General features: G+C 43.5%; 1 protein-coding gene across 13 annotated transcripts in view; it reads right to left on the bottom strand.

Moving 5' to 3' along the window:
- The window catches only part of Cdk5rap2 (CDK5 regulatory subunit associated protein 2), a 183,639-nt gene that overhangs the window by 77,323 nt on the left and 93,994 nt on the right, over positions 1-12,322 (bottom strand). For 8 of the 13 annotated variants that reach the window (XM_087904938.1, XM_087904943.1, XM_087904945.1 and 5 more), the window contains 4 exons: positions 10,296-10,393; positions 4,318-4,445; positions 2,820-2,929; positions 1,872-2,000 (listed from right to left, as the gene is read on the bottom strand). In XM_087904938.1, the coding sequence (XP_087761064.1) occupies positions 1,872-2,000; positions 2,820-2,929; positions 4,318-4,445; positions 10,296-10,393 (465 nt within the window). The remainder of the gene's footprint in view (positions 1-1,871; positions 2,001-2,819; positions 2,930-4,317; positions 4,446-10,295; positions 10,394-12,322) is intronic. The other 5 variants (XM_087904939.1, XM_087904946.1, XM_087904942.1 and 2 more) reach the window with 1 other exon arrangement.

The raw sequence follows: 12,322 nt of genomic DNA, 5'->3' as shown, positions 1-12,322 counted from the left end.
ATTAAGCGACATTTCTCTATATTCTAAAATCTCTCCTCCCCTCCCCCATTTGTCTCGTTTTCTGATTTACAACATCCAAGAGAATAGAAATGATATTCTGTCTTCCACTCTGTAAATCCTGCTGCTCATAGATAGCTGTGGATAATATAGGTATTTCTAGCCGTTTTTGCCTTGTTTATTGTGGAAGGAGACTGTGGTAATTTGAATGTAATTGGCCCCCCATAATGTCAGGGGGAGTGGTACTATTAGAAGTGGCTTTGTTGGAGTAGGTTTGGCCTTGTTGGAGGGAATGTGTCACTGTGGGGTGGGTTTTGAGGTTTCCTGTGCTCAGGATACCTCCCAGTGAGCCAGGTGACTTTCTGTTGTCTGCAAATCGTAGGACTCTGAGCTATTTATTACTCCAGCACCATGTCTGCCTGCGTGCTCCCATGCTCCCCATCATGATGATAATGGACTGTACCTCAGAAACTCTAATAGGGCTACCCCAATTAAATGTTTTCTTCATAAGAGTCGTAGCGGTCATGGTGCCGCTTCACAGCAATAAAAACCCTAAGACAGAAACACACACACACCCTCCAAGAGAATAGCAGGCTACCCTCTGCCATCTCACCTCATCCTATGTCCCTTTCTTCCCTCAGTTTCAAATAATAATCATCTTTCCATGCAGCTCTTCCTATCCTGTCCTGGGGAAAGCCAAGGGAACTGTGGTATAAAGGAAAAGTCTTTTTTTTTTTTTCAGGGAACATCAAATTGAAGGGCAATCTGACAAATGACTCAAATCTGAATTGACTGGTATTAAGATCTTAGAGTGGGCAGAGGAAAAGGCCTCTGTTCTCCAAAGGACATAATGGGACATTTAACAGATTTTTTTCAAAGGGCAAATGAACAAACAAAACTCGGCATTTACAGCTCAAATGGAGCTAGTGAAGAAGGAGCTGCTTATTAAAAACACAGCCTCAGAGGAAGTAAGCTAGGAGACTTGTTTCTCCTGTAAGTGGCTTGCCATTGCTCTTGCTTTTCAAAATTATCTGGAGCCCTGGAGGCCAAGATCAATAATAATCCCTGTCTCAAAGAAAGCAGACGGCCAAAGCAGCGCATAAATACAGTGCCTCTGAGCAATTCCCACTGGGAAGGTGGGAAGAGACAGCCCATAAACCTTTCCCAAGAAATAGTGTGGCCTCAGATATGAGGCCTATATGGACTTGACACTTCAGGAAAAGCCCAGTTTTGTTCTTGAGGGACTTTGATACAGAAAGATCCTCTGCACCAATGGTCAAAATAACCCTGGTTTCAGAAATGATGCTAATGCACATATGGAGCCAGGTCCTTTCACAGGAGAAATGGGTTAGCCAAGCTAAAGGAAGGCAACGTCTCCCTCCCCCAACACAGTGTCAAGGTCCTTCCTTCCCTGTGCAGCATGGTTACAAATGTAGGAAAAGAGACATAGGCCAGCAGTGACACCTAGAAGTGACCAGGGTGAGAGGCCATGTGGAGTGTGTAGACATCTTCCTTTAAGTTATGGATATTCCAAGGCTGCATCCACATTACCCATGCTCTCTGGAGTCATAGCTACTCTACAAACAACTCTGAGACCACACCACTCATCCAGATATGCCACCTGCAGCAAATACCCAGAGCTAGGCCATAGTAACAGCATTATAAGATACCCAACTTTAATGTTAAGATATGATCTAAGCTGGAGGAAGCCTGTGGACAGACCTAATGATCAACCGGACCTTTAAGACTCTACTCTAGCAGAGAGAATTTCAAAGAACTCCCTCAGACAGATAGTCTTAAAAAGCAGGGGAAGGGGTGGGTGGTGGGGGTTGTTTCTGCAATGACCACAGAACAGCAAGAACATTTCTTCTTACCTCTGTTTGTTTTGTTGACTCAAGTCTGTCGTTTCCCTGGAAACCCATGGAAGAGAGATCAAAAATGGTTTTCTTCAGGTGCTGATTGTCTGTGTGCAGGTCCTTCACAAGCTGTATGAGCTCACTGACCTGGAGGTAAGAGCAGAGAGATAGAGGTCTCACTTCAAGGCAGAGGAGTACAACTTGTGGGCAGGCGACCTGAGCTAGCCTCAGCTTCTGTGTTAGGCAAGGTTAGAATAGGATAGGTCTACAGAATGAGAACTCACATGATCACAGGCACAACTCACTAAGGCACTTGGTCAATGGCAGCTAACACCATTCTGTCTGTGTCTGAGCATTCTGAAGGAAAGATATGCCAGAGCTAGAGTTTTTCCAACTACATCAGAGCTTCCTTGATAGCAGAGACCTCCTTCTCTCTATACTCAGTTAGCAATGTCAGTCATATAAGTTGTCCTTAATAAAGCAATAACTCCTGTGAGCTTTTGCCAACCATTCCCTGTAAAACCCCTGGGGAGTTGGAGAAGCTGTTTTATAATGAAGAACCAGTGATACAAAGAAGTTCACTGTTCTGGGCTGCCACATTTGGAGGACTTGGAGAACTGCATAAGACAAAGCAAGAGTCAAAACACCAAAAGGGATAGAGCAACAGACTCCACAGAAGACATCACAGGGTACCCAGGCTCAGCCCAGCACTCCAACTCCAGGCCCTGCTATTGCTAGGCCAAGTGCAAAGGCAATTGAGCTCCAAATGCCAGTGTCTGATAATTTCTCAAAAGATTCTTTAAAAACATATAGATGTGCATATAGATGTGAAGGACACATGAGGAGTCATGAAGCAATGAAGGAAAGAGAGGGTGGTCAGGAAGGGAGCGTGAGAACAACACACCTCTGAGATCAGGAACTAAATAGGCAAGGACAATCCAAAAAGCAAACAGGTCAGGTCAATACCTTCTTCTTGAGTTCCTCTTGAGAAAAATGCTCCACTTGGAGCTGACTGTGCTCTTCAAGGCAAATACTTAGATATGATGTCTGATCACTATAAAGTGAAAACGGTTCTTCTGCATAAAAACAAAACAAAATGTGTGATGGAGACAGGAAGAAATAGGATTAAAAACAGATCCCCCCAAACCCAATTCTCATGTTTTCCACCTAGAGCAACTGCCACAGAATCAGGTAGGGGAGATGAAGCACACAGGGTTAAAGCATGACCTTCAGAGGAAAAGTAACTTTACTTGCACTACAGGCTCATGTCTCCATGTGTGGTTTCTTACTGTCTGTAGGCTATCACTGTGGCCAATCCTGAATTATAATTGGCCTATCAAGTGTTATACCTGGAAACCACTCTTAATGGCACAAGTAAATGATAAAATTTTAGTTCAAATAAGAGTGGTTCTGCTTAGGGATGAATATGCAGAAAATAGATAAGACCCCAAGCATAGACCTGAAGCAGCATGAAAATGGTTGATGTATTTTACTGGCCCCAGAGTTCTTGGAAGAAGAGAGCATACACCTAATACAAAACTGTCTGCCAGAGTGGGTACAAATAGGTCTCAGTTACCTGTATGTCAGGGTCTGCTTCCCATGGCACATATCACATTCTAATAACATAAGAAGAAGCAGAGCCAGGGGACATTTACTGAGTGGGGTACCACTACAAATAGAATCTGGTTTAATATACATATCCAGTGTTGGTGTTCCTGAACAGAGCCCTGGATGTCCAAGCAGTACATCCTGGGTCAGATGATGCAAATCAATGACCCCATGCCCAGCTCAGCTCCTTCATTTAGACAGAAAAGTTGACAATTATTCTGCCTAACTGGATGATTGTGAGGAACAGAGGTGGAAAGGCAAAAGAATGTACTTTATGCACAGAGCAGGATCAAGAAATGTCACCCACCAGAGCAACAACCAGTTTTTACCACATATGCCAAGCTCTGGGCTGGATGTGCAGAAAGAAACAAGATATAAGCCAAGTTATAAGGATCCCAGTTTGTAGCAAGACAGAGGACCCAGATATACTATAATGGGTGCTGTCGTGCTATCCCATGGGCCCTGGTCCTGCTGCCCTCCCTATGTGAATCTAAAACAGCAATCTTGCTTCATATCTGTATGTATGGTTCTCCTCAAGGAGCTAGGGCAGGAAAAGTCCAGTTAATGAGGATTGATTACCAGACAACGGGGCTTCCAATCCCTTGGGTTATCTGGAGCCAGAGTAGTAAAGGATGCATATAGAAGGGCAGGATGCAAACCTACCATAGACCCTCTACAGAATAAATAGACTTTAATAGGCCCTTCCACCTGGAAAGCTGAAGCCAGAGAGAAGCAAACTCAGTCATCAAATAGCATCATGTGGCCATACTACTTCCTGGTCTAGGGTTCCTTCCAGTTCAATCAAGATCCTCCATGTAAAACAACCAACAGGATAGCCATAGAAAGGAGTGCGTACCTTCTCGCCTCTGAATTTCACTGAGCTGTTCCTGTAGGGCCTTCTGCAGATTCCGATAGGCAAGCACATCCTGCTCCAGCTGCTTCCGCAGGGCAAGAACCTCTTTCAGCTCAGCCTGTAGGTCGCTGCTACCAGGTAAAACAAAACAACAGAAATTATACAACAGGCTGATTTCTGCTTGAAGATGCAAAGCCCAACAAAGCTGTGACTTGCATATCACTTGTATGTTTGGTTTTTTTGGTTTTTTTTTAGTTATAAAGGTAAATGTGTTTATTACAGAAAAAGGTAAATATAAAAGCACAAAGAAAATAAAAATTGCTACGATGCTCCAACTGATCAACACATGTTATTTCTCCTGAGTCTTTTTCTCCACGAGTCTTTCCATACAGTCTCAATGCCACTGGACGTGCAAGGGAGAACTATGTGCTTCTTGCTTAAATAGTCTCCTACACTTGTGAAAGCTTCTGGCAACATCTTTAACTGAGCATATAATATAAAATCAGGTGATTGTTCCCCCACTTACTTAAACTCATTCCTTACTAGTGTCTACTAGAGACATATCAAGGGGAAAGAATCTAATTCTCCAGAATGGTCCACTATTTGGAATAATGCCTTGAGAAGGCTTAGCTACTAAAAGGCTCCCTCACCCAGCACTTAGGCTTCAGGAGAGAGAAATCAGATTTCTGTTCTGATTCCATCAAAAAGGACATACTAGAGTAGGAGTGAGGGTTAGGGGTGAGGGCCGGGGGGAAGAAAAACTAAGAAAATGTGAATTCACAGCAAGACAGAAACAGACCAATTCAGGGCCCATAGAACTGTATTGTACTAACTCAACCAAGCTTGAAATGCACGGTATGAATGAGCTTTTTCGGAGGAGGGGATGTTTGTTGAGTTTCACATGTAGGTCAACACAGTACAAGAAGCCTAGAACCCAGTGAGGCCATGAAAAAGACATGCCTGTTAGAGTCGCAGCAATCATGAGGAACTCTGTCCAACAGACCTTCTTCAGTGACAGGCATGTTCTATATACTGTCTATTACAGCAACCACTAGCTAATGTGCCTACTCAGCATCTGAAATGGGGCTTAATGTACCAAGGAACTGAATGTTTAATGTTGTTATATTGAAAGTAAGTGTAAGTGAAAGTAGCCACTTAGCTAATGGCTATTCTACTAGACAGTAAAGATTCACATGAAGGCTTTGAACTTACATCCATGTGCAAGTGCCACATGATCTGAAAGACGCACAGCCAGCTCTCAGAAGAGCACGGAGATCCAGCTGACACCTGTACTAGAGATACAGTCCACACAGCAGAGCTCTGAGCCTACTGTGAAATTTGACATTTGGATTACTTCTTTTTGTTTTGTTTTGGATTCTGTTGTTCGAGACAGGGTTTTTCTGTATATCTCTGGCAGTTCTGGAACTCATTCTATAGACCAGGCTGGCCTCAAACTCACAGAAATCCACCTGCCTCTGCCTCCAAAGTGCTGGGATTATAGGTATGCACCACCACTGCCCAGCAGAAAGTTTCATTTTTAAACAACCAATATCTGACATACCGTTCCCTGAAAGGATTTATCACTGCTCTGTAATTATCTGTAAAAATGTATATATATGGATTTTTCTAGGAAGAAGGCTCATAAGCTTTTATCATATTTTCCCAGAGTGGTTAGAAGCTATTGCTGGGTGTTTGTGTACAAGACTCAAGCCCCACTTCTCCAGTTTCGTCAATGGAATATATCTCTATCTATAGCTATATCTACCTATCTACACACACACACACACACACACACACACACACACACACACACCCCAGAGGAAATAAGCCACTCTGTCTACTCTTCTCTGCTTGTGTGTCAAGGAGAGTTCATTGTGAAGCAGCCTCCATGCAAAGGAAGGGCCTATAGGAAACTTGTACCTACTTCACTTCCAAATAATCTCAATGATCAATTTGTTTAGCAGATGGAAACCCTTCCAGAGGTAAAGCACAGCACTGGCTTGGCTTGCATGTGGCAAGTTGCCAAAACATTTAACTTGGAAGCAAAGGAGAGAGTTTTAGTGAAGCTCCTGCCATTAGGCTCATGCTTCAGGTCTATCACTTAGGTTTTCCCAACTCGAGAGTCCTTGCAAGGTATGAGTAGCCAGCAGAACAAAGGTGTTTTGCTCAGAGGGAAACAGGCACTGAACATTCTTCTTGAAACAGGGTCGCAGAAGGGAATGGCCAGGAGCAGAAGCACAAAGTTCAAAAGAAGGAAGTGCCACTAACCCACTCTATAGACCCAGGTCAGTCCACTAAGCTGTCTCAGCTATAAAATGAGATAATAACATCTTTCCTTTGAACTGGTTTTGGAGGTTAAGCGAAAACGTTACATGAGAAAGCTTGGTGGACACTCAGCAAGAATCTACATCATTTCCCTCCTTCATCTGATGAATCAGAAATTCTGGTTCTTGGGAATTACAGTAGGGAATCTCATCTGGAGAGAATTTTACAACTATAAAAGACATATGGCCATATCTAAAGACATTCGTGGTTGCCACAACCATACTGGGATGTGGCACTGTGGAACCAGCTTGCAGGCAGAACTAGGGATATTACTAACATCCTACAGTACATGGTATGTACTATATGATCTACAAAGCCCATGGCACATAGAGTATATTATATGATCTATGAAGCCTACGGTACATAGTGTGTATTATATGATCTACAACGCCTATGGTATATAGTGTGTACTGTATTATCTATAAAGCCTACGGCACATAGTGTGTATAATATGATCTATAAAGTCTATGATACATAGTGTGTACTATTTGATCTGTAAAGTCTACAGTGCATAGTATGTACTATGGATCTATGAAGTCTACAGTGCATAGTATGCATTATATGATTTACAGTGCCTATGGTACATTGTAAGTGGAGGCTGCTCTTTCGTTCCCAGCTGCCCAGACCCGAATAATCACAGAGAAATTATATTAATTACTGCTGGGCCAATAACTTAATAATTTCTAGCTAGCTCTTACATCTGAAATTAACCCATTTCTATTAATCTGTGTATCACCATGAGGCTAAGGCCTACTGGTAAGTTCCAGCTGTCTGTCTCCTTCAGCAGCAACATGGCATCTCTCTGACTCTACCTACTCTCTCTATAAATCTCTGTTCAGATTTCCTGCCTGACTTTACTCTGCTAAGTCAATGGCCAAAACAGCTTTATTCATTAACCAATAAAAGCAAACATATACAGAAGGACATACCACATCTTTAGCATGTACTATATGATCTATAAAGCCTTCAGTACATAGTGGGTACCATATGATCTATGTGTCCCTGTGATCTATAAAGATCCAGTCCCAAATATCCCCATTCTGCTGAGGCTAAGCAACAACTGAACTCATTTTTGGGGTGAGGGTACATCCACAAGGACATCAGCTCAGAAGCCTAGAAGGTCTGAACCCTAATCATTCTTCACAGTAGACTCTGAGAGACTCGCCAAGAGTCAAGCGGGCACTTAACACCCTAGCAAGCATTTTCCATTCTGTAATATGGAACTAAAGTCACCAGCTTCTGAGTACTGCCAGTCTAAAGTGACCCAGCACATGGGGGCTATCCCTTCCTTTCTCACTTTAATCACAAGTATACTTATAGGTACATTTACATTTCCAGAGTGAGCAGGAATAAAACTACAAACAGGAACTCAATGGCTCTCATCTGCAACTGTGTCCTCTGCTCTAAGGTCTGAGGATCTAAAACCCCAAAGTTATATATACGGATGTGCAGGCTGGGACCAGGAGGGTGGGCTTTTAGTGTTGTTATTCCTAATAAGTGCTGCCATTTATTGAAAGCTTCCTACCTGCCAGAGGGCACTAAAGTTTACATAGTATCAGACCTTGTGTCTTAGTTACTTTTCTATAGCGCTGAGATGCCTACTACTGCCTAAAGAAGAAAGAGTTGATTATACCTTACAGTTTCAGAGAGTGATGAGCCCATGACCATACACAAGCAAAAGTCAGACAGCAAACTGAGAATGGTGTGGGTTTCCAACCCTCAAGGCCCACCCACCGTAGCTCTTTATCCATCTCAAACAGTTCCAGCAACAAGGACCATGGGACCATTCTCATTCAAACCACTATTTCTTACATAGCAATGTTATCATGGCTGGCAGACAGGAGGCAGTTAGAGAAGTAGATAAACTAAGCAGGTTTGGAGGCAGGTAAGTTGAAAGTGGATAGAACAAAAGATGGGCAGGATGGAAAGGAGGAGGGTAAGGAGGGAAGGAGGGAGGTAGGGAGGGAGGGAGGGAGAAAGGAAGGGAGGGAGGGAGGGAGGGAAGCATAGAAATGTGTTGGGAGATAGGGAAAGGTCAGGTTAAGAGGGAGATAGGCAAAGGTTAGTTTAAGAGGGTAGGCAGGCCAGCCCATCTCTGCACTACAAACACACATACTGGGGCTCAGTATCAGAGATGAAACCCACAAGATCAAACCTGCTAAGTGCTGGGGCTGGGGTGTGGATCTAGGCCTGAAGATGAGTATGAAACCTTTTAAGCATCCTTGTCCATTAGTTGCAGCCCTGGCCCTCTTCAGTCTCATCCATGTTTTTATTCACTAGGAAAGAACTATGAAACTAGGAACTATTTGGATGCTGAGAGTTCTTAAGAGCAGTCACATCGACCCAGAAAGTCTGTCTGAGTCCAGAATCTATGCTGGCTTCTGTCAGACATTCTGTACAATGAAAGCAAAATTTGTTCTCTCTCTCCCCTGACTCCATGCCCTCTCCAGAGTGAAACGTCCAGGCTTCCTGAGATATGTCCACACCTAGTTCCAGCAGCATATTTTCTGCCATATCTACACTCATTTCACCTCTGAATCTGGGAATTACCTCATAACCTGGAGGATCAGTGCTAGAGGAGGGCATTCCTAAACAGTGCTCCCTAGCACCTGCTCTGTCAGGCCTGAGGAACTGGGCCTTGCAGACAATCCTGCCCTGAGAGGGGGGACAGGGCACAGAGGGGCAGCTGACTTGAGAATCAGATGGGCCTCCTGACAAGAGTAACACCTGGGCTAACTGAAGGCATGCTATGAGACAGTGCAAGGAAAGGCAGGACAGTGGGGCAGGGAATGGCAGCTGATGGCAGAGGCAGGTTTGCACAGTCTAGGGAACACTGAAGAGCCCAGTGCAGCAAGAACAAAAGGCATAGGTGAAGGAAAAGGGACGGTCATGCTTTTAACTATGGAAATTTTGGAAATTATTTTTTAAAAAAGACAAAGTAAAGTAAGGAGTCCCTTCTGCACATCTCCACACCCTAGACCAATAACCAGGAAGCTGTGGTCAATCTTGTCCCAACACAACCACACCTACCTCTGTTCCTCTACTATTTTGAAATGAACATCAGATACCATAGCCTTTCAACTATAACTACCCTGAGGATAGACAGATGATTTAGAGAGGCGCAAAAAGAGGTTAGAACAGGCCACTTGCTCGGGGATAGAGAGCTAGAGCTCATGACAGGAGGCTGACAGCGACATCACCAGCCACAGCTGCCTTTCCTCTCCACTCTTCAATGCACCAAATGATTTCAGCAATTCTACAGACATGACTCACTTCAAGACATGGAGATGGGGCCAAATCCCAGGGGTCTGTCAACACAACTGTATGGCCCTGGATGAGTCACCTAACCTTTCTTGGCTTTGAAGGATCATGTGCAATAGGGATAACATTACAATTTTCCTCATAGAAGGCACATGGAACAACTTCCTAGATACACAATCAAGAACTGAAAACTCAGTTAAAACGTTAATTTTGTTGCTCTAATCAGACAATTCTGATTGACTGATTGATAATACATAGATTTGACCATTAAAGGAGATTCACCAGCTTTGAAAGTTTACTACGTCTGGTGGGATTTGTGCCCCCCCCCCAAACTGAGAAACCAGCAGGCCTAAGCAGGAAGTAGGTGTGGCTGTGGTATCTGAAGAGAAACTTACCTATCTGAGTCCTGCAGAGTCTTCGTCAGATGGGCATAGATGCTCTGTTCCGTCTTTAAGTCCCCCGCCAGCCCTTCATAGTCTGACTGTTGCTTTTCCTGGAAATGACAATGGGCATCTGACATTAGGGCATAAGCCAAGGAATAAGGCCTGCCATTATGCAAACACAAGTGTCTAGCTCTGGATTTTTAAAACCACAGACTGAAGGCTCTGAGCCAGACTCCAGCTCAGGCCACAGTCACACAGCACCACCTGCAGGAGAAATTAGGAATGACAGACTGCACAGTGCCCAAAGGTCCATCAGGGTGGTGCCACTGGGAGGTAGCAGAAGCTCTGAGACATGGTGCCTGGTGGGAGGTGCCTAGGTTATTGAGGATGCACCCTTAAGAGAACTGTAGGACCCTATCCTCTTCTTCTCTTTCTTTTGCTTCCTAGACCTGAAGTGAGCAGTTTTTCTGCCAGATTTTCCCTTTCACTGCCTGTTCAACATAATTAACTCCAATCCTGGGCTGGAACCTCCAAAACCATAAGCTAAAAAACCCCTTTCCCTTTATAAGTTAATCATCTTATGTGTTTCACTATAGTAATATGAAGCTAACTAATACTCAACACAAAGTAGAGAGCCATGCTACCAACATCCAAAAGCTGTTTGTGAAAGATCCTCAAAGCCACCTGATTCAGCCACACTCACTCAATGCTGCTGGCCTGATGTCAGGACACTCTAAGAAATACCTCATCACACTAGATGATGCTTCACAGAAACACTCACAAAGCAAAACCTAGCAAAACCTGAAACACAGCCATACAGGAGAGTGGAAGAGGTCAAGTGAGTGGCCCTTGATGGTGTCCAGAACAGGGTGATGACAGAGGCTAGGTTCAACAGGTTGAACCACGGCTAATTAGCAGAACAGTCTAGGAAAAGCAGATTGTCAACCCCATGAGGATGGGTTCCTCTGTTATGAAATGGGGATACAGTTTGTGGATCAGCACTCACAAGTATGAACGAGCCTTCAAGCTCAAATTCTGGTGCAACCACTTCAAAATTTGGGGATTTGGAAAGTTGCTTATTAACAGCTTTGAAGTTCCCACCTAAAAAGCAATCGACAATGACTATAACCTTATGAAATTACACAGCAGATTAAGATAAATTATGCCAAGGAAACAGAGACATCTGGAAAAACAGCTAACTCTAGTACTGGACAGACGAAATCAAAGACAAGAAAATGTGCCTCCAGCATCCTGTTGTGCCAGAAAAAAACATTCTTAATTACCTGAGCATTGATTGCTAAGATCTGTGAAGGGATGGAGAAATAGAGGTGCAAGCCATCAAACAGAGTTTCAGTTAGACTAGTAAGTCCCAGAGAGGTAGCACGCAGCATGAGGACCAAGGTGAACAACAACATCTCGTACATCCGCTACAAAAGTAGACCTTAAACACGCTCTTCAAAAACACTGTGGGAACACTCTGAGGTAATAACTATGTTAGGTATCTTGACTGTGGTGATTTCACAGTGGCTATCAAGATATTAAACTGTATACCTTGTGTGAGTGTGTGTGTGTGTGTGTGTGTGTGTGTGTGTGTGTGTGTGTGTTACTGGTGCTAGGGACTGAACCCAGGGAATTGTGAATGTTAGGCAAGCACTCCACATGTCAATGAACTACACCCTCGTCCACCAAAACTTGATGTTTTCAATTATAATCCCACAAAGCTAATAAATAAATGGCTAAATAATGATGAAACTTTGTCCAGAAGATACTGAGGTCATTTTCAAAAAAGCTCTTGCCAGGTAAACATGAGACAGTTTGAACATCAAAATAATTACATAAGATAGAAAGTCACAAAGTCAAAAATTAATACAAATGACTACATGACAAGAGGCTTTTCCTTACAGTAAAATGGTAATTAATAAGTGAGGGGAGGATGATGGAATTAGAAAACATAACCATTTGGCAGTCATCACTGCAATAAACAAATTGGCCAACGGACATAAAAGGATGCTAAAACTAAAGGGTGAGTGAGTGTTTGG

The sequence above is a fragment of the Myodes glareolus genome, chromosome 3 (genome assembly GCF_982192425.1).
Source record: "Myodes glareolus chromosome 3, mMyoGla1.1, whole genome shotgun sequence".
Taxonomy (NCBI): Eukaryota; Metazoa; Chordata; class Mammalia; order Rodentia; family Cricetidae; genus Myodes; species Myodes glareolus.
Note: the sequence above shows the minus strand (reverse complement) of the source record. Positions and strands in the feature narration are given on the sequence as shown.